Source organism: Canis lupus, chromosome 8, assembly GCF_011100685.1.
Source record: "Canis lupus familiaris isolate Mischka breed German Shepherd chromosome 8, alternate assembly UU_Cfam_GSD_1.0, whole genome shotgun sequence".
In the NCBI taxonomy this organism is placed as follows: domain Eukaryota; kingdom Metazoa; phylum Chordata; class Mammalia; order Carnivora; family Canidae; genus Canis; species Canis lupus.
In genome coordinates, this window is record NC_049229.1 from 1,779,029 (window position 1) to 1,804,935 (window position 25,907).

The 25,907-nt window shown below is 54.3% G+C and overlaps 1 protein-coding gene across 2 annotated transcripts in view; it reads left to right on the forward strand.

The window, feature by feature from the left end:
- RIN3 (Ras and Rab interactor 3) overlaps window positions 1-25,907 on the forward strand; it is a 104,175-nt gene that overhangs the window by 8,632 nt on the left and 69,636 nt on the right. Inside the window, exon 2 of one of the 2 annotated variants that reach the window (XM_038544123.1) lies at window positions 23,486-23,693. In XM_038544123.1, coding sequence (XP_038400051.1) covers window positions 23,486-23,693 — 208 coding nt within the window. Of the gene's footprint in view, window positions 1-23,485; window positions 23,694-25,907 lie in introns of those variants that run through there. The other variant, XM_038544124.1, reaches the window with a different exon arrangement.

The following is a 25,907-nucleotide window of genomic DNA, read 5'->3' on the forward strand; positions in this document are numbered from 1 at the left end:
GCCCTTCTCTGCAGCACAGAGCGAGGAGGATCGCTGCTGGCAGGGGTGTTGTCCCTGTCACACAGGAAGATGTTGGTTCCTGGGTCTCTAGGCTGAGATCACATGGTTGCTGTTCCCTGTGTGTGAGGGCGTGTGGGCCTGCATGTGCATCCGTGTGCTGTTGATTCCCCTCCAGAGTGCACCGCATGCCTGAAGGGCACACAGGGACACGCAAAGATGGTGACAACATTCACGGCATCAAACCATTCACGTCTTTGGGGCCACCCCTGGTCTGAGTGCGTGTCTACCCGGCCACCGTGTTCGGTCTGTGTGGGCATGTTGATCCCGTCCTCTGTCCGCTGTGTGAGGCTGTGCTGGGGGCATATGTTACCCACCTCTCATCTTTGATGACACTTGGTCTTCGTCAAATTATGATCATTTTTGTGGTTGGGGTGAACATGTGTCGATCTCTTTGTAATCCCAAAATCCGCACCCCCCCCCCTCTGTTTTCAATGCGGCTCCTGAAAACTTAGGAGTGTGTAGGGTTTGAGGACCATTTCCTTAAGATGTATCACCATCTGGGAGTATTTGAATTCAAGGATAGAGCAGAGCCTGTTGATCGACCCCTGAATTTTAATGGGGTGAAGATGTTTACTGAGTGCTTCCCAGTTTCCTTGAAGCTAAGTGTGGCCGTGTGATTCAGTCCAGGATGGTGACATATAAGGGGAGTGCCGTTGGCTTGGAGGTGTCCTTAAGAGAAGGGGAATACCTTTCTCTCCTTTCCTCTTTCCTGTTGGCTGGAACACAGACGTGATGGTTGGAGTTGAAGCTGCCATCTTGGAGTCCGAGGTGAATTTGGAGGCGCTGCCGGGTGGAGCAGCACTATTATAAGCATCCTACACGTGTTGGAGCATCATCCCACCCCTGGGCTACTTGGACTTTTATACGATAGAAGAATACACATCAATCTTACTCAAATCACTGTTATTTTAGGTTTTCTGACACAAACTTGATCCTAACTGATGTAAGACATTTCCTGTCTTGTCACATGGCACCAGATTATGTCAACAATGACAAAGTTGCTTGTAGGGCTGCCTGCAAGTCTTCACCCCCAAGGGGCAGTGGAAGGAGGAAGGGGAGGAAAGAGAAAAGGCTGTTTTGTGTCGACCAAGGCTCTTATTTCAAAGATTAGACTGCACACGCTTTCTCCACCTTGGGTGCTTGTGAGTTTTAGATTTCTCCAGAAGCTGCAGACTTGTTATTCTGGTTTGAGTTCTGCCTCCCAGTTCTGGGCCTTGACGGGACTAAGGATCACTGAGCAGCCACGTCTCTTCTTTTAGCGTCCGTCTCCCCATCTCTGCTGTGGACAGAGAATGCCCATTAGGCGAGCCCTTCCTGTGCTGCACCTCTGCATCTCCTCGTGGCCTCCTGTTGCCCAAGCTCCAGAAAGGCCAGGCCCAGTCTGAGCAGTGTCCATGTCCTTGCTGGCTGCCATGGTCCATCCATCCGTCTGTCCATCCATTCATTAATTCACTGCCTCTTTTTTTTTAAGATGTATTTATTCACTTTAGAGAGAGAGAGAGAGCGAGCTAGCAGGGGGAGGGGCAAAGGGGGAGGGAGACAAGCAGATGCCCTGCTGAGAAGGGAGCCTGACACAGGCACGGTCCCAGGACCCTGACCTCATGACTTGAGCTGAGATCAAGAGTCAGATGCAGAACCGTCTGGGCCACCCGGCACCCCATTCTCTGCTTCCTTGCTGGGCACAGGCCGGGTGCCAGGCTGCGCTTGTGCTGAACCCTGGCTGCTGGGGGTCTTCAGTGATCTCCTTACCTGTGTACTTGGCCTTGGGAGAGGTTCGTCCTCAAACGGCTGGGCCTGACTTCCTCTCTCGAGGACACAGCACAGGTGTATTTGGGGTCGGGAAGTGCCTGCTCTGACCTGCCCTGCATGGCCCCAGCTTGCTTCCTGGGCATGAGGAGGCCCTTGGGGCTGCATCTGGGAGGCCCTTGTGCGTGGCCTGGGATTGAGTGGGGTGGGCTGCCTTGACAGGCTGAGCAAGTGTCCCTGGAAGGGGTTTGAAACAGCCCACAGCAGCCTGCATCCCTGGCGTGAGCATCATCAGAGGTCAGAGCTCAGTATGGCACAGAGAGGGGAAGTGACTGACCCCGCGTCTCACAGCGCTTTCCAAGACTCCATGAAGTGCACAGGCCATTCCTATTCACGAGGCCTTGGAGATGGGGGCAGGGTGTGTTGTCTTCACTGGCCGTGTCTCCTCCAGCCTCTGGAAAATGTGAGCTCTTTCCTGCCTCAGAGACTAAGCACACGTGCCCCACCTCCTCCTGCAAAAAAGCCTTCTCGGCTCTCCAGCTCCGTGCACAACTTGCACACAGCTGTGCAGGCTGCTCACGGCACAGAGGCACCTGCTAAGATCGAAGCCAGTGGGGGCTGAAACTTCATTCTCCTGCCAAGCTATGTGTGACGTCAAGCGGTGGAGGTGGGGGCCGGGGGTCACCTGCATTCATGGGGAGGAAGGGCACCTCGTTCTGATGCACACAGAGGGACCACATGGCTAGCAGGGCCCCGGGCAGCAGAAGGCCTGTCAGCAGCCTCAAAGTCACGCTCCCTGCACCTGTCACAGTGTCCTCTCTGTCCATGGACGCTCTCGGTTGTGAGCTCCGAGGGCAGACAGGACGGGCCGTGCGTCGGGGCCTGTGGGCTGCAGCCTGAAGGCCGTGCACATGGAGACGGGTCTGTTGCCTTGTAAAGACCGCGGTGCCTTGTCTCCTGGCACTGCTGCAACACAGTAGCGCAGACTCCAGGGTTTAAAGCAAGAGAAGTGAATTGTGTCAGGTTCCGGTTCCGGAGGCCAGGAGTGGGACAGGGAGGTATCCCGGGGCTGCATGCCCTCGGAGATGGGGTGGACTCCTCCTTGCTCTCCCCAGCTTCTGGGGCCTGGGCCGTCTGCTGGGTTCCCAGCCTATATCTGTGCCCCCACCTTGGCCTCCTGGTGTCACGGCCGTCTGCCCCATGTGTGTGCGTCTGTCTGTTCTCTTGAGGAGGCCGGTCACACTAGATTCAGGCCCATCCTGCTCCAGAATGACCTCATCTCAATTCATCACATCCACAACAGCCCCCTTTCCAAATAACATTGCATTCTGAGGTGCTGAAGTTAGGGCTTCACCATGTCTTCTTGGGGGACTCAGTGTGACCCTTAACAGGTTAGAATTTCCATAGAGAAAAAAAATCCTCCCTCTGCCCTTGCCCCTCCTCCCTCTTCTCTCTTAAAACACACACACACACACACATGAAGGTGACCTGTGGGGAGGCCCAGTGAGTGGCCTTTGGGGCACCTCTGGGTTTGGGGCTTCAGAGGCTCCCCTGTAGTTGCCATGAACATCATCCTCCCCTTTGCCTCCCAAATGCACCCCTCCTCTGACAAGAGCTGGCAGAGGGGCAGCCCCGCAGCCACAGCCATCCCTCTGGAGGTGTGCTGGTTCTGGTTTGGGCTCCCCAGGGGCAGGTGCTGCGGTGGCTCCCGAGGTGCACTGGAGGGCTGTGCTCGGTGCCCGCCACACGTTGGCAGCCATCTCCTCACCCAGTGAGTCCCCATCTGCACATAGTCCTACTAGTGCAGTGATCCGGAGGCCCAGGTCGGAGCACCCGGGGTGGGGGGGCTCACAGCCATGTGCGCGGCGGTGAAAAGCGGGGGGCCCTGCGACGCACACCTGCACCCCGAGGCCAGTGGATGCCAGGCCCTGCCTCCTGGTCTCAGTTCTTGCCCTTCACACAGGGGACTCATCGTGGCCTGGTGGGTGCCACGTGTTTTGCAGTGCGTGGCCTTGGTGATTTCACTGTTTAAAATGTCCCCAGCCACCAAGCCCTCGTGCTTTCTTGAGCCCCCAAAGGCAAGAACACTGCGGCGAAGGCCTTGCAAGGAAGCACGAGCATTTGGGAAGCTCCTTCGGGCCAGCTACATGTGCCACACGGGCCGGGCCGTGAGCTCAGAATTCGTGCATCAGGAACATGTATTAAGAGAAATGCAGGGGATCCCTGGGTGGCTCAGCAGTTTAACGCCTGCCTTCGGCCCAGGGTGTGATCCTGGAGTCCTGGGATTGAGTCCCACGTCGGGCTCCCTGCATGGAGCCTGCTTCTCTCTCTGCTCTGTGCCTCTGCCTTTCTCTCTCTCTCTCTCTGTCTCTCATGAATAAGTAAATAAAAATCTTAAAAAAAAAAAAAAAAAAGAGAGAAATGCACCTGAAGAGGGTTATGGACTGACGAGCTGCCGAGAATGTGTGAGCAGCGGCTCCCGGGAACCTGAGCCCCATGCTTCCCCTGCACGTCGCGGTTCAGCCTTGGCTCAGCCTGTGTTCACGGTGACTTCACAGAGCGTGACAACCACAGAAATGAGACTCGGCTGTAGGTGCGTCGTGTAGACGTGTTGGCCCCCCTGCACTGTCCGTGCTTCTGCTGCTTGCACTTCATGCCTCTGACCAAGAAGTGCTATTCCACGCGTGCTCTGTCTTCGTGGCACTCAAGGCCCTGGGACATGCACTGTCCCTCTGGCTCCAGGCCATGGCCCTCCCCCCTCTGGTGACATTCAGGCCTGGGGCAGTCTCCACAAAGGGGAGGGGTCCGTGCTATTTCATGTTCTGTGATTCGAGGAGAAGAGTCTGTGCAGGGGTGCCTGGTGGCTCCGTCTGTTGAGCGTTGACTCTGGGTTTCCGCTCAGGCTGCGATCTTAGGGTCGTGAGACAGACCCGGGTCAGGATCCACGCTGGGCACTGAGTCCACTTGAGGTCCTCTCTCCATCGGCTTCTGCCCCTCACGTGTGCGCATGCACACCCACCCTCCCACTCGCTCTCTTGCACGCTCTCTATAAAATCAATAGGTGAATCATTTTAAAGGAGAATCTTTGTGGGGAGCAGCATGGTAATCAAGGCAAGTGAGAAGCAAGGCTCCTTGGTGGTCGCGGTATAAGTAGTAATCACGGCGCTTACGCCCGCAGGCTCTACATCAGGCCCTTCGCTGAGAGCTTTTTTGAGTTAATTGTCCCAATCCCAGGGGGCTGGGGTCACAATGCCCAGTTCACAGCTCACAGATAAGGAAACGCAGGCCCAGCGAGTGACTGAATCTGAGCTCTCGGCAGAGGAGCCAGCACCTGGGTCCAGCTTTGTCTGAGCCCTCAGCCCCGAGCCCCGGTCCCTGCATCCCAAGGACCTAGAGCCTGCTGGGCCTGGATCCTTGAGGGAACGCTGCCCCCCCCAGCCTTCTAGACCCCCTCGCCTCCCACACCCCCTACCCCGCGGTTTGGCCCAGTGGAGTGGGCCAGGTGGACAACCCATCTGTGCCTTGTCACCCGCTAGCAGGGCCCGCCCCGTAACCCAGGCCTGGGGTTGCAGGGACATAGCTTAGCCAGGCTGGGCTGCCGTGTGCCTGTCCTGTCTTGGGGCTTCGCTCTGCCCGCCACAGCGCCCCCGACGGCCCCAAAGGGAAGGAGCCAGCATCCATGGCTTCCTGCAGCTCCAGGTCTTGACCACTCGGCACTGGGGACCTTGTCCACATCAGGTCGGGCACAGTGTGCACCGTGGGTGTGACAGGGACCAGTGGGCAGCGGGGGACGCGGACCCACAGGAGACGCAGCCCTAAGGGTGGGATTTCCCGCAGTGACTGGGACATCCCTTTTGTTCCTTGGGGGAGGGGGTACCAGTTGGGAGCTGGTGGCTGCCCAGAAGTACCGGCGGGCTGGGCTGCAGCGTCCACGTGACTGCTGATCCCCCAGGAGAGGAAATGTGGTCACAACTGTTGGGTGGGTTGCCGCGTGACTCAGTGTCACCAGGGGTGGGAGGAACGGGATGCGGCGATCATTTCCTGCAAGGTGCTCGGGGCACGGCCCCACACAGCCCCCGGCAGAGCCTGAGGGGAGGTGGCCACGGTAGTCAGCGCAGCATTTGGCCCCGAGCCCTGGGCCCAGCTGTGCCCGCCCCCCTGCAGCTTAGAAACGGGGTTTGCCTTGTCAGAGCACACCCCATACTATGGTCATGTTTCACCTTGCAGCCACCCTCCAACATCGTTGGGTCGGAGAACGAGGCCCAGAGAAGGAGGGAGACCTGTCCAAGGACACACAGCAAGCCTATGGCACAGGGTGGAACAGGCCCTGGCTCCCACTTCCCATACCCCTGAGGAGCCCTCGTTGAGCTCCATGCCAAGTCGAGTCCGTCTTGTCCCCACTATGCGCCATGGGGTCAGTGTTCCCCTCACTCGCATCTTCCAGGTGGTGAGAAGCCAGGTTCCATGTGAGATTGGGTCGGAGGCTCAGGGCGAGGATAGAGCACTCCCAGCAGAGGCCCTCAGGGGCCCAAGGGCACAGAGGGCCCCGTCTGTCTGCCAGGGGCCTCATGACCCCCAGGGCTGGGCTCCTCCCGCCCTGCCCCACTGCCTCTCCCTCCCCAGCCTCGGGGCAGGTGGGGAAGGGAGCACCGTGCCCTCCCTTCTTCCCCAGATGATGGAGACTCAGTGAGCAAGTGGGAAGCAGGGGCAGAGGCTGGGGTCACGAGGCTGGCGCTCCCGGAGGTAAGGAGCTGCCAAGAGCAAGGGACGCTTCCTCCCAGGACCCAGCGAGCTCTTCCCAGGGCCACCCTGGGAAGGACCAGGCATCAGCAAGGTGAGCAGGGACCACAGGGGCTTCGCGGAAGCCGAGGAAGGGGTGGGCTGGGATCCGTGAGCACATCCGGACCCAGGGCAGCCTCCTGGGAAGGGGCCCTCAGTGCTGCCACCTGTGATCTGGAGCACAGTTTTGCCCTCCAAGAGCTTTCCCAACACAGTAACGACAAATGACAGTGACGCTGAACATGCATATAATTTCCTTTTCATCTTCTTTCTCTCCTCTTTCTGAGGAAAAACAAATCCCCCACATAGTGCTCGAATTCACACACAATGGTGTAAAGCTGTAGACCTGTGGTGTCCAGGGCCTTGGCCACCATGTAGCTGCTTTACAAGTTACATTAATTAAAATGAAGTAACAGGGGCACCTGGGTGGCTCGTGCCTTAAGTGCTCGACTCTTGGTTTCAGCTCAGGTCATGACCTCAGTGTTGTGGGATCAAGCCCTGCATGGGGCTCCATGCTCAGCATGGAGTCTTCTTGACTCTCTCTCTCTCTCTGCCCCTCCCCCTGGCACTTTCTCTCTCTCCAAATTAATCTTTAAAAAATAAATACATAAATAAATAAATAAATAAATAAATAAATAAATAAATAAATAAATAAATAAATAAATAAAATTCAGAAACAGTCGCACCAGCCGTAATTCAAATGCCTGGAGCCACCGGCAGCAAATGGCGAGTGCACTGCATAGGGCAGACAGAGAACATTCCATCATCGCCCACCATCCTCTGGGGCAGCATTGTTTTCCCTGTAAGCTGGGAAAACTCGACTGGCTGAGAGATAATTTTTGGGATTGGGTTGGTCCCTTTGGACCTGTTTTGTGCTAAGTGTGTCTGTCTGGCCTGCCTGGCGAGTCGGCCCTGTGGGTATGAGGATGGTAGTTCCCGTTCTTTACAGATGAGAAGGTGAGAGAGCCTCAGGTGAGGGTGGGGCTGAGTTGGGTCCATCCCCAGGGCAGAGGCCCTGCCCTTTGGCTCGTACCTGGTGGCTGAGGGATGGCCAGGCAGGGGCCGCAGCGACCCAGCCACGTTCCTGCTTGTGTGCCGTAGTGTCTGTGACAGGGCGATGCGGATGAGCGTCACACTGGTGCCCCCTCTGCAGACTCACAGTTAGAAGGTCAGTGGCCACTCACGGTGGCCTCCAGGAGGGCTTGCTCACAGGCATCCACGCCTCCGTTTTCATTATTCCCCTGAGGTCCTCGCTAACTGTTTTCTGCCTTCCATAAAAGTGTAGGGCAAAGGGTAAAGCAGGAGAAAGAAGTCACTTAATCCCAGGATCAACCACCACGGCGGGAGCAGTCGATGCTTGTGCTGCAAGGAGCAGGAAGGGCCTGGCTCTCCACATCCCCCCGTGGCCTGGTAAAGCAGCCTCCCCCCTGCAGCCCCTTGTGGGCTCTGGGGGCCTGCATTTCGGACTCCGGGTCACCCTCCGTGTGAATTCCGGCGTCTGGCTCCTTTTCCCATTTGCCTCTGTCTGCCTTGTCTTGTCCTTACTGACATGCACGAGCCCTGTGTTAGCCCAGGCAGCGGCCTCTCGCAGGTTCTGGGGTGAACTAGGGCCTTCTCGCCCTGAGGGCATGACTTTACTCTCTGAGTGGTGTCCGGATGAACCGCAAAGTCTCCATTTTAATGCGGTCACAAGTATCAATTTATTTAAGGTTGGCATGTGTGTGCTGCTTTACACGTCTATTCATCAGCTTGTGAAGATACAGTTTTCTTCTGGGAGCTTTTTGTTTTGCTTTCCACATTTAGGTCAGGACAGAGTCTCCCTGGAGCTGATTTTTGTGTGTGGTGAACAAGAATCGAGTTTCTTTTCTGCCCACATGGATACCCCATTGTCTCAGCACGTTTTGTTGCAGAGATGGCCCTTTCCTCAGTGCCCTACTGTGGCTGTGGAGGAATCGGGACTGTGCCACGTGTCTGTGTGTTTTTGGACTATTGTGGTCTGCTGACCTACACGTTCGTCCTGCACCGAGACTGCACCTTCTCAGTAACTGTAGTTCTAGAATAAGCCTTGGTACCCGGCAAACAAAATGCTACCCCGTTCTTCAGGTGTGTTGGGGGGACCCTTGGCCCTCGGCCTCTCTGCATCCCTTCTCACAGAACACCTTTGGGAGTCCATCTGGAATTGCAGTGATTGTTTTGATCAGTCTGTGTAGAATTCATACCTAGACGCCCCATGGACAGGATCTGTCCTTCCCTCACTTCTCATCTTGTATATTTATAATGTTCACTGTTTCATCTTATACCATAAGCAGGAATCTGGAGGGATTTGGCAGGGTGGGTCAAGAACGTGGACCGTAGACTCGGAGACCACCAGGGTTCAAGTCCCAGCTCGGCTGCTTACTAATTCCATGGCCTTAGTGCATTGCTTGACTTCTCGGTCTCAGTTTCCTCCTCTGTAAAGTGGGAATGATAATCAGAGTTATTTTATGGGGTTATTTTAAAGGTTAACTCTAGCTAACCTAGAGCAATGCCTGGTGGACAGAAATGTCCAGGAACATTATTAGTTCACATGTGAGTACGTAGTATATTCACAGGATTCAAAATATATATTTTTGAGAGGACCCTGGGTGGCCCAGCAGTTTAGCGCCTGCTTTCGACCCAGGGTGTGATCCTGGAGTCCCGGGATCGAGTCCCACATCGGGCTCCCTGCATGGAGCCTGCTTCTCCCTCTGCCTGTGTCTCTGCCTCTGTGTGTGTGTGTCTCTCTCATGAATAAATAAATAAAATCTTTTAAAAAATATGTATATATAAATTTTTTTGAAAAGAGTTATGGTGAAAAATCCTTCCCACTTTTGTTCCCTATGTGCCCATGCCCATCCTTGCCCAACTAGTTATTAGTTCCTCATATCTTCTTCCAGAGTTTCTTTATTCAAATACAAATAATCTTTTTTTTTTTTTCTCCAACCAAGGAACACAGTATACATACTATGCTGCAATTTGCTTTTGTCGTTCGACCACACGTCCTGGAGACCTTTCCAGATCAGGATATAGAGGGCATCTTCATTCTTTTTTTAACCATTGCCTCGTGTCCATCTCCTTCCCTTGCCCCTTCATCATGGGCATTTAGCTTGTTTTCAGTCTTTTCCCCATTGCAGACAATGCCACACTGGACCAGGGAGCATCTTGTCTGTGTGTCGTTTTGCACACATGCAGCTCTATCTTTGTAGACAGATGTCCGTCTGCATCAACTCCTCAGTCCTGTTGGTGGCGTTCTGAGAGAACGTGGTGCCGTGCCGCCATCCTTGCTAATACAGCTTTGTGAGGATTTACTAAGGAAGTGCTGATGTGAAAAAAGAAAATTTCATCTAGCACCTATTCTGTGCTGAGCATGGGCACACAGCAGATACGACCAATGCTGGAACGCGGGGTGGGGGTGGGTGGGCGGGGAGCCGGGTAGCGGCGGGCAGTGTCGTTCACCATTTGATTCCACGTCTGTATGTCACAATGTAGTAAACATCTTTGTCCATGGAGCTTCTTCATGACTTTTTTTAAAAAGACTTTTAAAAATGTATTATTTATTTGAGAGAGAGGGAGAGAAAGGGAGAGAGGGAGCAGGAAGCCTGCTGCTCTGCAGGCTCCATTCCAGGACCCCGGGATCACGACCTGAGCTGAAAGCAGACACTTAACAGCCTGAGCCACCCAGGTGCCCTTATTGTACTTTTAAAATATCTCTGAGCTCTAGAAGGGAAAGGGCCTACAATGCACCATCTTAGCCAAAACAAGGAAGCAGGTCCCTAGCTCTGCTTGTGCAGAACCCAACTCAGCTCAACATCTGAAATACCCTTAATGAGAACTTTTCCTGTTTTCAAAGTTACAAAATATTTAAATTATTTTTTGAATAGATGATATTATCACATGGTTCGGTTTGAAAAGGTACACAAGGTGTGCAGTGATCACCCCCCACCGCAGCCTCCCAGCCTCCACCCAGGGCACCACTGGATCTCCCCCACGTGTCTTTACAAAGAGAGGCCGGCCTCAGCCCATCTCAGCATACATGTCACAGATGCACACGGGCCTGCCCACAGCCCTTGGGGACCTGGGTTCTGTGTCCCCACTGCCTCCAGCTTCAGTTCCAGGCGGGAACTTTGTCCCCCAAATCCTATCTTCTCCAGCAGCCATCTCCATGTTCAGTGACGTTTCTAAGAAGGGGGGGGGCGGGAAGGGAGGGAAGTATCAGCTGCTCTTTCACTGTGTGTGATTATTCTTGTGATTGTTATTATGGTAAGGCTGGAATTGTGTCTGGTCTGTGGCAGATGCTCAGTAAATACTCATTGGATAAATGAAGGGATGCTAATAACATCATTGAACGTTTGCCGCACGCTCGGTACCATCCTGAATTCTTTATGGCAATCTCACAAGGTAATAATGCTTATATTTCCCATCTTAAATGTAGGAAAATTGAGGCAGAGAGAGCCTTAGTCACTTGTCAAGGTCTCCAAGCTGGAACTCGAATCCAGGCTGTCTGGTTCCCTGAGCCTAGGCTTAACCACTTGTCAACATAGCCCTTGTCATCATGCAAAACCTAACTGTACACAGCGCTGTGAAAGAATTGGTGTTATCACCTACGGGCTGCGTCCTGATGGGAGTGAACAGTCCTAGCCCAGGGCTGGCGTGGGGGAGGCAGTCCACAAGGCCAGCAGGCTGAGTCAGGTTTGGCTGCATTCAGTGGGCCGGCTGGCATGGGGACAGGGGCTGGACCCGTGAGCCAGAGCAAGTTACAGAAGGAGGCTGGACGGTCTTGGCCCCAGTGCCCAGGAGGCTGTGGGTGTCCAGGGCCCTCAAGAGCCCGGATGCCGGGTGACTGTGAGCCAGCAGGCAGAGCTTCTGAGAAACAGGGTCTAGGGGCAGGCCTGGTACAAGGGGAGCTGCCCCCAGGGGCTGCAGCGCTGGGCCGGGTGCCCCCACGGCTTGTCCAGGGCCCAGTAGCAGCTAGTCCGAGCAGGTGGAAGCCCGAGGGGTCAGCCCAGAAGGCAGGGCTGGGAGCTGCTGGGGCCTGATGCACCCCAGGCGACAGAGGTCTCCAATACACACAGGTGTGGAAAGTTCGAAGGCCTTTGACCTGCTAGACCCCTTGATGTGGGCTGTGACGTGCGAACTCAGACAGCCTGACCCGTTCTCAGCACTTCCGGGGTCCGGAAGACCTGCTCAGGCTGACTTCCCCTCTGAGAGGCTGTGGGCAGGGGCCCGCAGAGCTCCGACCCCCAGGACCCAGCTCTGAAGCTGCGCTCCATGCCCCCCTCACCCTGGAAGGCCTTTGGGTATCCCGGTAGACAGAAACCCGGGAACTTTCTCACGACACAGTTTTCCAAACACTGTCCTTGGGGCCCCAGGCGGCAGCGGGAACACGCAAGAGCCTCATGTAGTTATTTAGCTTGTGAAACCGGGCTAGTGGCACTGCCGTGTGTTTGCACGTTACGTGTGTGAGACATCACGATTCTGAAACTGGCTACTTCTCCTCCACCCCCACGGGGTGGCCGTGGCCGGCCTGGAGCTGCGTTTCTGTCCCGTGTGCACCCAAGGCTGTGCCAGAGGTGGAAATCCGGCAGCAGCTGTGGCTCAACTTCCACACGTCGAGGGAAAGGCATCTGGCAGAAAGAAAGCCACAGAGAAGCCAGGCCGGCCACCTGCTTTCTCTCAGGCTGTCTACTGGGGCAGAGCCAGCCCGGCAGGAGCAGAAGCCTTCAAATGGCACCTAGCCAAGAGTCAGCTGCGTCCAACCGTGGGATTCATAGTGCTGGAAGGAGCTTTGGTCCCGGGTCTGATCCATGTCAGTAACCACACAGCCCAGCTGCTGCCTGTCTCCAGTAGAGTCCGTGGCAGACATCACAGTGGGTCCCAGCATTCTTTCTCTGCTGAGCCTTCAGCCCAGCAGTCTAGGCAGTTGTTGCCAATCGACTGGGGTCGTGTGGACATCCAACCCGCGTTGCCATCCCAGACCTTGTTCATCCTTCTCATTTGCCTGAAGCGGCTGCTGAGCTTAAAAAAGGGAAGTGAGTGACCCAAGATCACATAGTGAACAACAGAACGAGAATGAGGTCTCCTTGAGTGTGAGCTCAGTGCCGCTTCCTTTGGATCATACCTGATGAACACAGCATTTGTCATGTCGCTGCTCATCTCATAAACTAGTTCCCTCCCTTCATTTCCACAATGTGATCCCAACCTCACAACACACACACAAAAGTTCCCACCATTTCCCCAGATGGCTGCATATGTCGCTGGAGAAAAGCTGGTACCATCTCCAGTCATGTTAATACAGTAGAATGTCGGGGATCCCTGGGTGGCGCAGCGGTTTCCCGCCTGCCTTTGGCTCAGGGCGCAATCCTGGAGTCCCGGGATCGAGTCCCACATCAGGCTCCCTGCATGGAGCCTGCTTCTCCCTCTGCCTGCGTCTCTGCCTCTCTCTCTCCCTATGTCTCTCATAAATAAATAAATAAATAAATAAATAAATAAATAAATAAATAAATAAAAATAAATCTTTTAAAAAAATAGAGTAGAATGTCTATATTGAGGGAAACGGTGGTGATGCTTCTTTCTTTGCTGCTCAGGGCACACCTGGGGAATCACTTCCCTGTTTAGGACGCCACATTTCAAAAATACAAAGACAGAGGAGACTCCGAATGCTGAGAAGGATAAAAACAGTGCGATGAGGGGGCTCAAAACCTCTCTGTAATTTACAGTCATTGATTTGTTGAAAGTTCAATGGGGAAAGAATAATCTTTTGGCAAATGGTGCTGGGACAACAGGATATCCAAATCTGAAGAAAGGAGGTTAGGCCTCTACCCTCACTCCAGAGACAAAAATTAATTCAAAATGGGACAAAGACCTGAGTATAAGAGGTGAAACTATAAAACTCTTAGAAGACAAACTCATGGTCTTGCATTAGGTCATGGGTTTCTTAGATACAAAACGAAAAGTATAAGTAACAAAAGAAAACACAGATAAATTGGACTTCGCCAAAATTTAAAAACTTTCATGTTCCAAAGGACACCTTTAGCTTTTCGCTAAAAGGAAAGACGGTCACAGAATGGAAGAAAACATTTGCAGACATCTTATAAGGGAGTTGTATCGAGCATATATAAAGAACTTATAGCTCAATAATAAAAAGACAGCCTATTTCTGAAACAGGCAAAGGATCTGAAGACATTTTTCTGGAGAATATATATATATATGTATACATATATATAGTCAGTAACTAAAAAGGATGCTCAACATAATTATACAGCAAGGAATGCAAATGCAAAGCACACTGAGATACCACTGCATACCCATTAGGGCGGCTATAAAATAAAGACGGGCAATGACAAGTGTTGATGAGCATGTGGGGAAATGGGGACCCTCCCAGGCTGCCGCTGGGAATGTGAACTAGTGTAGCCGTTTGGAAAAACAGCCTGGCTGTTCAAGATGCTGCATGTAGAGTGGCCCTTTGTCCTGGCAATGTCTTTCCTAGACATACAAGAGGATTGAAAACAATGTCCAGACAGAAACTTGCACGTGAGAATTAGCAGCATTACTCATGATGGCCCCAAACTGGAAGCAACCCAAATGTCCGTCGACTGGTGGATAAGTACAATGTGGTGTGTTCATGCAGTGGAATGTTACATGCCAAGAAAAAAGAAGTGAAGTGCATATATACCCTGTGAGCTGTAGTAAAATGGTTGGATGCTAAACACTATCCCAGGTGGGAAAAAAACCTTAAAACTGAAGACAAATGGGGAAACAGACTTAACTGTAGAGAAGACACAGAAGATCAGCAGTGGGGAGCTGGTTGGCCAATGGGTGAGACAGGTGACAGGGACTGGGAGTGTGCTTATCTCGATGAGCACTGAGTGTAGGCAGGGGTGTAGAACCGCTCTCTTGTGTGCCTGGAACTACAACAACACTGTGTGTGAACCAGATAGGATTATCCGGAAGGCAAATCTCTAAAGATGGTAAGTAGACTAGTGGCTGCCAGCGGCCAGGGTATTGGGAGGAAATAATGACTGCGTCATGGGTACAGCATTCCTTTGGGGTGATGAAAATGTCCTAAAATTGTACTGATGATCATTCCAAAAACCGTTGAATTGTATACGTTAAGATGTTGTTAAAAAAAACCAGATTGCTCCGTATGCAACACACGGAGACTGTGTGCGTGAAACGCACAGCTCAGTGCCCGCCAAGGAGCACAGCTGATCCAAGTTCTGGAGTGGCCTCGTGCTGGAGTGGGGCTTTACCCCAGTGTGGGAGGCCTGGGGGGGCCGTGGGCAGCCTTGTCCCTGTGGCTGAGGGTTTCCATGGGGGCAGGTGACAGGTCCCCAAGGCCCGGCACAGGGTGGGGAGCAACAGGAGACGAGACTTCAGGGGAGCACGTCTCATCTCTGTAGAGATTGAGAACTGCTTCCCTGCGTGGCTTGTCCGGTGAGGTCCTGATGGCCCTGCCAGGAGGCGGCTTCACACCCATGGTACCCATCTAGTGGGACGCGACAGAGGGAGCTCCGTGTTAGGGACCGGTCGAGGCAGAGGGCAGTGGCTCGGGAGCTCGCAGGGCCTGCGGGGGGATCACTCGTCATCACCTCAGGTCTGCCTCACTGTCCCGGAACGCCCCTGGGCCTGACCTGGGTGACCTGGTGCTCAGGGGCGGGGTGTCTCCGCATTGCCTCAGCCCCGCCCTCAGCTTCCAGAGCCGACTTTAGCACACACACGCACATGCACGCACGTGCACACGACTGGAGTTTCCCGTATTCGAGGCTCTGGCAGAAGGACCAGGCTCGGGGCCTGGAGACCTTGCAGCCCGCGTGGCTTCGGCTCGGGACAGGTGCTGGCATCCTGGGGGAAGGGGCGTCGCCGTGCTGTGTGTGTTTTGGACACGTGGGAACCTGGGGACATAACAATGCCCTGAGTCCCCATAATTGAGCTGGGTCAGATCCTGTCATTTCCCCATGTTGCTTCAGACCTCCTAGAACAAATCTCCGCATACTACAGAGGGCTGAGCCCCTCCACAGCCCTCCCTGGTCCCGTTGTCTTCCCTCCCTTGGGTGGTGACCACCTTCTGAGGTTGGCGTGTGTGCATCCAGCGACCGCACACGTCACTGTCACATCTGTTCTTACATCCGAGTCCTTCTGTTCCTTCTGTAATGTGCTTACTTTACTCAACATCGGGTTTGTAGGATTTTAAAGCCTCTTCTTTTAATGTGATTTCAGACCCCCAGAAACGTTGCGGGGTCAGTGCAGCACATTCCTCTATGTGCACTCCTCACCCAGAGCCACCAGTTCTTGACCTTTTGTCACATCTGCTTGTTCCCGCTCATTGCTTCCCCCAAACCTTCTGAGATCAGGCTGCAGACACTGTGACTCTTGAACCCCCTGTATTTTAGTGGGTGTTTCACAAACACGAAGATGTTGTCTTACCTAACCTCAGCACAGGGCCCCAAATCAGGGAACAGACAGGATTCTAATTTAACCCCGTAGCCCTGGTTCCTGCCATTTAGCAGCTGCATGACAGTTGCGGGGGGATGGACTCACAACCTCTGGACCCATTCTCTTATGGATGATGTGGGTCGGTCCCGTCCTCTGGTCGTTGCAGACGCCACAGCACACTGTCCTCATTGTCCCCGTGTGCCTCCTGGGGGGTTGCCGGGCCTAGGCCATGGCATCCCCAACTCTCTGGGCTTTTGCCAGTCACTTTCAGAGCAGGGCCCCATCTGCCTTCCTGCCTCCCTTCACCCTCTTAGTGCTCTGGCAGCTTTCAGGGGGCTGAGCCATGGATTCCTACCTATCTCAGGCCATCTTGCACCTTGCTGCTGTAGCAACAGGTGTCCCAGAGACAAGCAGGGCATGACTGCATACTGGTTACCGCAACTAGAACAAAAACCCATTTGAAGTGTCACCACGCAGCCAGGTGCCGCACACTTGCACACAGCAGGTGTCACCAGCTCCGAGGCACAGAGAAGGAAACCAAGGCCCGCAGGGGTCCAGTGCCTGCTCTTGGTCCCTTGGCCAGGCAATGGCAGGGGGTGGGACAGACACTGCAGGAGTCCGGTTGCCTATGCTGTGCGGGGCATGTGAGTGGCCACTGACCCTCTAACCGTGAGTCTGCAGAGGGGGCACCAGTGTGAGGTTGATGTTCCTTCCTGCAACATCTCACCTCCTCCCACACACCTGCCCTTGGGTTTCTGGTCCCTTCCCGTCTGTGCAGGATTCATTTCCCCGAGGGACAGTCGGCACAGAGGACAAAGAAAAAGATGGGGTGTTGGGGGCAGCAAGGAGCGGCCGTCTTGTCTCACCCTGGGGTGTGAGGTGCAGCTGGCACTCAAGCCCACCAGAGTCCCAGGCAGGGCACCTGCCCTCCATGACCTCTGGACAATCCTGTCCCAGCTGCAGAGACAGGTACCAGCTTGAAAGGGAGGAAAGGGGGATCCCTGGGTGGCTTAGTGGTTTGGCGCCTGCCTTTGGCCCAGGGCGCGATCCTGGAGTCCCGGGATTGAGTCCCACGTTGGGCTCCCGGCATGGAGCCTGCTTCTCCCGCTCCTGTTTCTCTGCCTCTCTCTCTCTCTCTATGTCTATCATAAATAAATAAATCTTTAAAAAAAAAAAAAAAGAAAAAGAAAGGGAGGAAAGGAGCTTCAGACTTCAGAAATTGAGGCTGGGTCCTGGAATTCACCCCACAATTCAGCTACGGCTTTGAGAGGTCATGTTTTGTTTTGTTTTGTTTTTAAGATTTTATTTGCTTATTAATGAGAGACACAGAGAGAGGCAGAGACCCAGGCGGAGGGAGAAGCAGGCTCCATGCAGGGAGCCCAGTGCAGGACTCGATCCCAGAACCCCAAGTTCATGCCCTGAGCTGAAGGCAAACGCTCAACTCCTGAGCCCCCTAGGGGCCCCTTGAGAGGTTGACTCATAAGGACCCCATCATAATCGTCATGCAGGGAGCCCTCTTCATACCACCTGTCTGCCCACCTCACCCTTGCTCCCCAGAGGGATCCTCCCATGAGCTGCTAATACTTACTCCTGACTTTCCAGAAGAAGACACTGGAGGTCACAGTGGTCGGCTAGGTAGGGCATCCCAGCCCCACCACCGAGTGGGTGGCACAACCGGGATCTGAGCCAGGCTTGGGAGACCCCAAAGCCAACAGCTCTCCGGCTGTCTGCATTCATCTGTGTGACACGCAGGGTTATTGTCACACATTTGTTTAAGATGGATTTTAATCATGTAAGTATGGCTCAGTTAGTGTGAAAAATGGAAACAAACTCCCTGCATGATGCAGAGGACTGTCTCTAACAATTCCTTACATGCCTTCTGGAGGTTATCTCTCTGTGTATTTGGATGTGTGTGTATGTTTGTTCATACTCCGAAGGGTACAGCAGACATCATCACACACTTTCTTTGCTATGTGCTACAAGGTGTTAAGTACACAGGGAAATTCTAAAATTTCTTCAAGAGCTAGCCGACTGTCATGGTCTGAAGCCACATTACCTGGGGTTGGGGTTCGAATCCCAGCTCAGCCTCTTGCTGGCTGTGTGACCCTGCGTGGGGCCGTCCTTGGGGCTGTGCCTCACTGTCCTCATCTCTGCCTGGGGTGGTTGGGTGACTGGGGTTAATTTCTCAGGACTGGGGCAGTTTTCTAAAACGTCACAGCTTAAAACAGCAGAAGTGTATTGTCTCACCATCCTAGAGGCCAGAGGTCCAGCATCAAGGGGTCGGCAGAGCTGGTCCACCTGCAGGCTCTGAGACTTGTCCGCTCCCTCTCTTGTCGCTCCTGGCAAGCGGGGGCATGAGCCCCGACGCTCCCCGGCTGGGGCGTCCTCACCCAGTGTCTTCCCCTGCCGTCACGCGACCCCTCTAGCACCTCTCCACGACATTCCCTCTGCTTGTGAGGACACCTTCACTGGTTTTAGGGCCCATCCAACATGCTGGGGCGATCTCATCCTTCCATCAAATAAAGTCACATTTTTAGGTACCAGGGGTTAGAATTTGGACAAAGCATTTTGGGGGACACAGTGCCACCTGGGCAGGTAGAGGTAAGGTCAACTAAGTGAAGGGCATGCATGGACAGACCCCCACAGAGCTGTGCCCTGGGCATCACATGGGCAGGCTGCTGCCCTGACGGGCTTTACCAGGGCCCCCTCCCACCCAGCCTGTGTCACCTGTGTGCCCACGCACCTTGGACACAGTGACTGCACTATCCCGTGATGTCTTCCACTGAAGCCACACCTGGCCCCTGCAGACCTGAGAGCCGGCGAGGGCGTCTCCATCTTGATGGACCCCCCTTGGTCTTGACGCTGCTTGGGGTTGGGATCATGGGTGGGACTGAGATGCCCTTTGCCGGTCCTGTCCTTCCATCCCACAGTCCACTCGAGCCCTGGCTGAGTCCCCTTCAGGGAGGCTCACGCTGAGGCATCGCCAAGCTGCCTCCCTGGGGCTGGGGCCCTCATGGCCTGGGAAACGTCTTCACGCCTTCCAAAACGGGCAGCGTCAAGCCAGGCCCTCCACCTGAGCGGTCACGCAGCTCGCTGAGCCCACACGCCCTTGGCCAGCCTCTCCGCCCAGACCAGAGCTCTCCTCCTGGCCCCTGTGACGGGGACCCAGGCCAGGCCAGGGCTGTTGGATGTGCCAATTCACCCGTTCTCCGGGGGGCTGGTGAGAAAGTACTCCAGAAACCCTGGCCGCTGCCTCTGGGCAGGTCCCTGCAGCGCGGGGTGAGGGTCTCCCAAGTGTGACCGCTCTGCCTCTGGGCGGGCAGCCCGGGGTCCAGGGCCAGCCAGCCTGGTTGGAGCTCGTGAACAGCCCCTCTGTCCCCTAGAGCTGCTCTAAAGCCTCCGAAGCGCACTGCTTTTCGCCGACCGTGCTGTTTGTTACCCCGGCTCCTGTGGCTGCCCTTGCAGGGCCTTCAGCTGGAGTTTGGCCGCCGACGGGGAGGGCATGAGTGCCCAGGTCAGCTGCTCTGCCAGCAGGTACCAGTCAGACAAGGAGCAGCTGAGGCTGGGCGAGCTTTGGGCCTTGCTCCGAGTCACAAGAGCACTAGACCCTGAAGGAACAAGGTGATGGAGGAGCACACCTGCTCTGACCGGGCCCAAGAAGGGCGGCAGGGCCAGCCCCTCTGACCCCTGAATCCTTGCCAACTCCAGGCCCTGGGTCACGTGAGCTCCCTGGGAGCCCACCTGCAAAGTGCCCAGGCTGGTGACAGAGCTCAAGCAGAGGTACAAGTGCCCAGAACCGACACTGTGTCCGACTTTGTCCCGGGGCTGCCGTGACTGGCCTGCCTGGACATGTCAGCTCTAACTGCCAGGAACTGTCGCCGGACCCACATGGCATGTGAGCTTGCAGGTTACCTCTGGGGCCAGGGGCTGACTCGGCCATAATCCAAGTGCAACGTACAGACGCCTGCCTGGTCACCCTAGTCTAATGTGCTAAGTCCCAAAATCAGCACTACAAAGTGGAGGAGTTGTGGTGAGAAGAATCCCAACAGGAGGATTGGAAGGATAGAAAAACAAGAGTTAACACGTGTGGAGCTATGCCGAGCACTCAACCCTCCTCTGTCTCGCTGAATTTTATAACAACCCTATCAGGTGAGGGTTCTTATTACCCTTTTACAGACGCTTAAACTGAAGCCCAGAGAAGTACCGTAAGTGGCCAGAGATCACATGGTCTGGGCTCAGACTCCAGGCTTCTGAACAGGTCTTGAAGGATGGGGGTGACTTCCTGTAAAAGATTTTAACCATGCAGAAGATTGAAAGAATTTTGCAGTGAACACCCACCTACCCACTACTTACCCTGAATGCTTTTGCATATTCAATATATTACATATCTACCTGCCCCTCTATCTTTCTGTGAATCCATCCTTCTTTTCTTTTCTTTTTTTTTTTAAAGATTTTATCTATTTTTTCCTGAGAGACACAGAGAGAGGCAGAGACACAGGCAGAGGGAAAAGCAGGCTCCATGCAGGGACCCCAATGTAGGACTCGATCCCCGGACCCTGGGATCAAGCCCTGAGCCAAAGGCAGACACTCAACCATGGAGCCACCCAGGCGTCCCCATCTTTCTTTTTTATTTTTTTATTTTTTTTCTTTAAAGATTTTATTTATTTATTCATGAGAGACACAGAGAGAGAGACAGAGAGGCAGAGACACAGGCAGAGGGAGAAGCAGGCTCCACGCAGGGAGCCCGACATGGGACTCGATCCTGGGACTCCAGAATCATGCCCTGGGCTGAAGGCAGGCGCCCAACCGCTGAGCCACCCAGGGATCCCCCCATTTTTCTTTTTGAATGCATTTCAAAGACTGGGCACCCACGACTATTTTATTATAGATATCATTGACTATGTCCAGTATTTATTTAAACAGTTAAAACAGTTCGGTATTTACTTACTATTCTTTTTATGGTTTCAGTGTAAATTTACATGCGATAAAATGTACACTCACACGTCTCACGGTACCACTTGAGCATCACCCGCATGGACTCACACAGTATGTATTTCCGTGCACCTGGCTGCTTTCACTTGGCTTCTGAGGTCCACCCATACAGTTGTGCGGATCCGCGCTTCCTCTTCTACTGGGGACGCACCGCTGTCTGTGGTCCATTCTCCCCGATGGACTCCTGGACCAGGTTCAGGCTGTGATGAGTAAAGCTGCTGGAATATTCACGCACAGGTCTTTGCGTGGACATACACCCTCATTTCTCTAGGGTAGGTTCCCAGGAGCAGGATTGGCTGGGCCTACGGCAGGTGTATGCTTACATTCCTAAAAAATGCCCCTTTCCCCAAGTGGTCGTGCCAGTTTACATTCTCTCTGGTAATGCGCCAGTTCTACTTACTGCCCATCCTTTACCAACACGTGATTTTGTCAGTCTTTTTTAATTTCAGCCATTCTGGAGTTTGCATCGAGGTATCTCATTGTGGTTTTAATTTGCATGTCCTTAGTGACTAATGATGTCGTTCACCTGCTTACTGGTCACTGATACGTCTTCGTGGAGGTGTTCTCAAACCTTTTGCCCATTTTTAAACATGAACTTATTTGTTCTCCGTTAGATGTACGCTTCGCATGTATTTTCTCCCAGTCTGGTTCGAGTGTTCCTTTTCTTCATGAGGAGTTTTGATGGGTACAGATTTAATTAGTTTAAATCACCCATCTTTCCTTTTATGGTACTTGCTTTCTTGGTCCAATCCACTAAACGTGTGCCTGCCCATTGGACAAAATGTCAGGAGGAGGGAACAGGGAACCTGAAGGTATCAGAGGTGGACAGGGCCGCTGGCCGGAGCGCCAGGTGGGCACGTGCAGGTTCTACTGAGGTGGTGGAGGGCAGCCTCTTGTCGGGGAGCTTACGATGTGGGGGGAGGGCTCAGAAAGTGAATGTTTTTCCATCTTAGGAGACCAGATGGGATACTTTAGGCAGTGGGAGACATGGAAAGTTTTAGAGCAGGAGGGGACGTGATCCCAAGGGAGGTGGTACAGTCCACGTGACACCAGAGCCTGGACAGGGTTTCTCCTTGGTTGTCCTGTCCCCAGGATGCAGGGGGGACTTCCAGGGAGCTGGGGGCAGGGAGCAGCTTCATATCTGTGGATCTTTGCAGACTTTCCGTGGCTCAGGAGCCACCCAGGCCCCACAAGGTCTTGGTGGGCCCATTTCCTGCTGAGGAAGCTTGCGTGTTCTTGTGGTCCGGTCCCTCCCTGGAAGCCCAGGGAAGCTCTTCATACATGGATTTAGGATCGACGCTGTCAGGGGCTCCAGAATCCCTAGAGGGATCCCCACCCTGCCCCTTCCAGCCTCCCCTCGCCCCCACCCCCACCCCCACCCTCAGCCCCAGCCCCATCCCCAACACCTGCCAGCCCCCAGGCTTCCTCGAGGTTGCCCCAGGTGGGGTAGTTCAAAGTCCTCTGCTCTTTCCCAGATGGCTGCATCCTTGCTACGGCTCAGCACAACCCAACCTGCTCTAGTTCACTCGTTCCGTCTGTTATCTGACCCCTCTCCTAGAGATGAGGTTTGTTGTCTTGGTTTGGTTCAGTTTGGTTCTTACTCTTGTTCTCTGCTCTAAGCCTGTTCCTAGAACAATATCTGCAGGAAATGTTCATATTGTGAGTGAATAAGAGACAGACCCCCACCTTCCCCCAAGAGCCTGTTGGTCTGTTTGATCATGGCCTTAATCCTAAGGAGAAAATGAGGACCTTTGTCCCCAGGACCCAGGCTGTGCCTAGGGCTACCCAGTGAACGGAGGGATCTTCCAGGCCACCCCCTGGCCGTTGTACAGATGAGAAAGGACTCACCGAGGGCTGAACCTGGTTGGGCAGAGAGGAAATGGGAGCTGTCACTCCCAGCTGCCCCAAGAATCCAGGCTGCTCCTGGGAGAGACCCCCCACCAGGTGGGAGGTTTAAAGATTCTCAGGAAGCCTTCTGGTGCCGCATGGCTAGTGGCTACATCCTTGGACAGCACATGTCCACCTGGTTGGCAGTTATGCGGGTATAGACATATCTAAGAGTCTGTCTAGATGTGTGTACTAACAGCTCGTACATCTCACTGTAAATTGCACTTCAATTTAAAAGTTTTTTTAAAAAATCCTCCCCAGAGCTCTGCCCAAATGCCCCCTGTGTTTCCCTGAAGACACCTTGGGGTAGAATTGACCACTTCTGGTTAATTCTTATTATCTTAACAATCCTTATTATGTTTTATTTCAGCCTGTGCCTCAGCTGGTTGTTTCTGTGTGTATCCAACCCATTCCATCATAAGCACCCTATGGTTGCATATGTTTTAATTCCAGAGGGCCTCTGGCTTCACAGATGCTAAATGAACAAACACGGTTGAATTGACTCTCCGCTGCATGTGCACGGCAGTCAGGCTGCCTGCAGGACAGGCTGATCATTTGATTTTGTTGTCAGTCCTGTTCCAGGTGTTGGCAAAGAAGAGGGAGAGGAAGAGGAGGAGGAGGATGTCATGGGGCCTTGTCTGCCAGTCAGCCCGAAGAACTGCCTTCCCCTGCGAGGTATTAGTGTCCTGGAGAAGCTCATCAAAACATGCCCGGTGTGGCTGCAACTGGGTCTGGGCCGGATGGAGGCAGCCAGGATCCTGCAGCAAGAGGCGGCTGGGGTGAGTTGGGGTCTTTTTATTTCATAGCCGATATAGGGCAGGCACAGCTGCAAGGGGCTGCCAGGCTTCCACCCCACCAGTGCCCATTGGCTTTCCTTTCTTGGGTTTGTCAGCTTTTTGACTGGGGTGTATTTTCCAGAACTCGGGAGTGAGAGACAGGTGAGATGTCTGGTTCCTGCTCTGGAGAGAACAGCGGACCGCGCAGCCGGCGTGGCCAGTCTGGGCACTGGGGCACCTGAGAGGCAGGATTGACACTTGGAGACGTCAGCCAGGCGTCAGGGAGCAGAGGGCATCAGAGCCAGAGGGGCCTGAGAAATTATTTGACACCCTTCCATTTGACATATGAGAACAAGGGGCTCTTGCATTGAGCCAAGGGGGTTTAGAGTTTCTGAGGCTCACTTTTCTCACTTTGAAATGGGGCTGTTAAGGAAAGTGGTTTGGTCCAGGCTGTCTGAGCAGTACGGGGGAAGAAGGGTAGGTAGATAGTGAAATGTGAGTCAGAGCGCATCAGATGCCACCCACCCCCACCCCACCCTGCGCATCTTCTCTTACATGCCACTTCCTTTTTTAAAAATGTTTAATTGGTCTAATTATAAAAGCGATAAACATATATAGTGACTGTAAAAAAAAAAAATCAAGCTGGACAAAAGAGTCTTCTCAGAGTGTTTGCCACCTAACCTACTTCCCAGAAGCCTTTTTCTGGTTTGGTTTTGCGTTGAGGTGAACTTCACATCACAGAGAATGAGCCGTGTTGGAGCCCAGCGTTCAGGCTGTCTCAGTGCTGTGCACACAGCACCTCTGCTTTCAGGAACATCTGCCACCCCAACATGAGCCTGGCGCCCGTTGAAGCAGCAAGTGTCCATCTCCCCACCCCCCACCCTACCCCCGGCCACACCGCCTGCCACAGGAGCCAGGTCAGATGCACAGCATGTCCCCAGGCCCGACCTGCTGAATGCCAGGCTGGCGGCAGCCGTGTCCCCAGGCCCACGGCGGGCTCTCCCCGAGGGCTCGCGCAGGGGTTGGCACCACTGCCCCCAGCACCCGCCGAGGTGGGCCTTCCAACCAGGCCCAGCGTACAGAAGATATAACTGAGGCACAGAGAGGTCGAGTGGCTGCCCCCAGGTGACTCAGTGAGCAGGTGCCCGGGTTGGATTTAGAGCCCAGGCCACCCACTGCTGCTGCGCTGGGTCATACCTGTTCGAGCACCCAGGTCCTACCTGTCTGCCCTCTGCCAGGGCCCCTGCTGTACAGCGTGTCAGGCTGTGTGCACTGTGCTGGGGAACAGTCCAGGCTCCCAAACACATGGGGCTCAGCTGGCCAGGGGCTTCGCTGACCTTGGACAGGATAAAATCCATCACGTGCTGATCACGTGCTGCAGAACCTGCGAATCACCTCCAGCAGAGTTCTGGCCTCGCTGTCCCACGGGGGCCCCACCACAGGGCGTGGGGACCACAGAGGCTGGGCCAAGACCCAAGGGGGGATCTCCTGTGCATAGGGTGCCAGGGGCCGCCCCCCAGTCTGTGGGTCCCTCTGCAGGGATAAGCAGGGAGGGGGCTTCAGGGGAGGCCAGCTGGCCACAGTCCTCAAGGAAATAAGGTCTGTTGTTTCGTCCCCCGCCCCACCCCCGAAAAGCTCTTCTGTTTTGAGTGGACAGGGCTTCAGAGCAGATGATGAAACATGTGGAAAATAAAATCGGGACTCAGGCCATCAGGCCAGCGGGTGTCCTGGCAGGTGATCCAGGCTTGCAGCACCAGCGTGCCACCCACCTCCCTGCTAGGTTCTCAGGGCATCTGCTTCCCCCCACGTCGGGGGTACAGCTCAGAAACAGACCCGCGTGCAAGCTTGTGATGCGAGGGTGGCCATTCTCTGGGCCTTTCCTGGCCACCTGGAGGGTGTGGCCTGGACATGGGCGTGAATGTGGGTGGGCCTCTCGGGGGAGGCAAGTGCATCTCCAGGGCAGGCTGGGCCGGCTGAGTCCTCAACCGCTCTGCCCTCTTCAGAGAGTTGAATGTAAGCCCCCCCTAAACTGTGCCTCTCTGTGAGAATGCCGGGTGATGCCTGGGGTCACCCCCCGAGTCCTTGTGAGAATCCTGAGGCTGACGGCGCTCTTGCCCCCAGCTCACAGGTAATGAGGCCGAGGCCAGGAGGTGTGCCCTCAAAGCGGACCCCAGATGAGGATTTGAGTTCACGTGGTTTATTTGGGAGGTGAGCCCA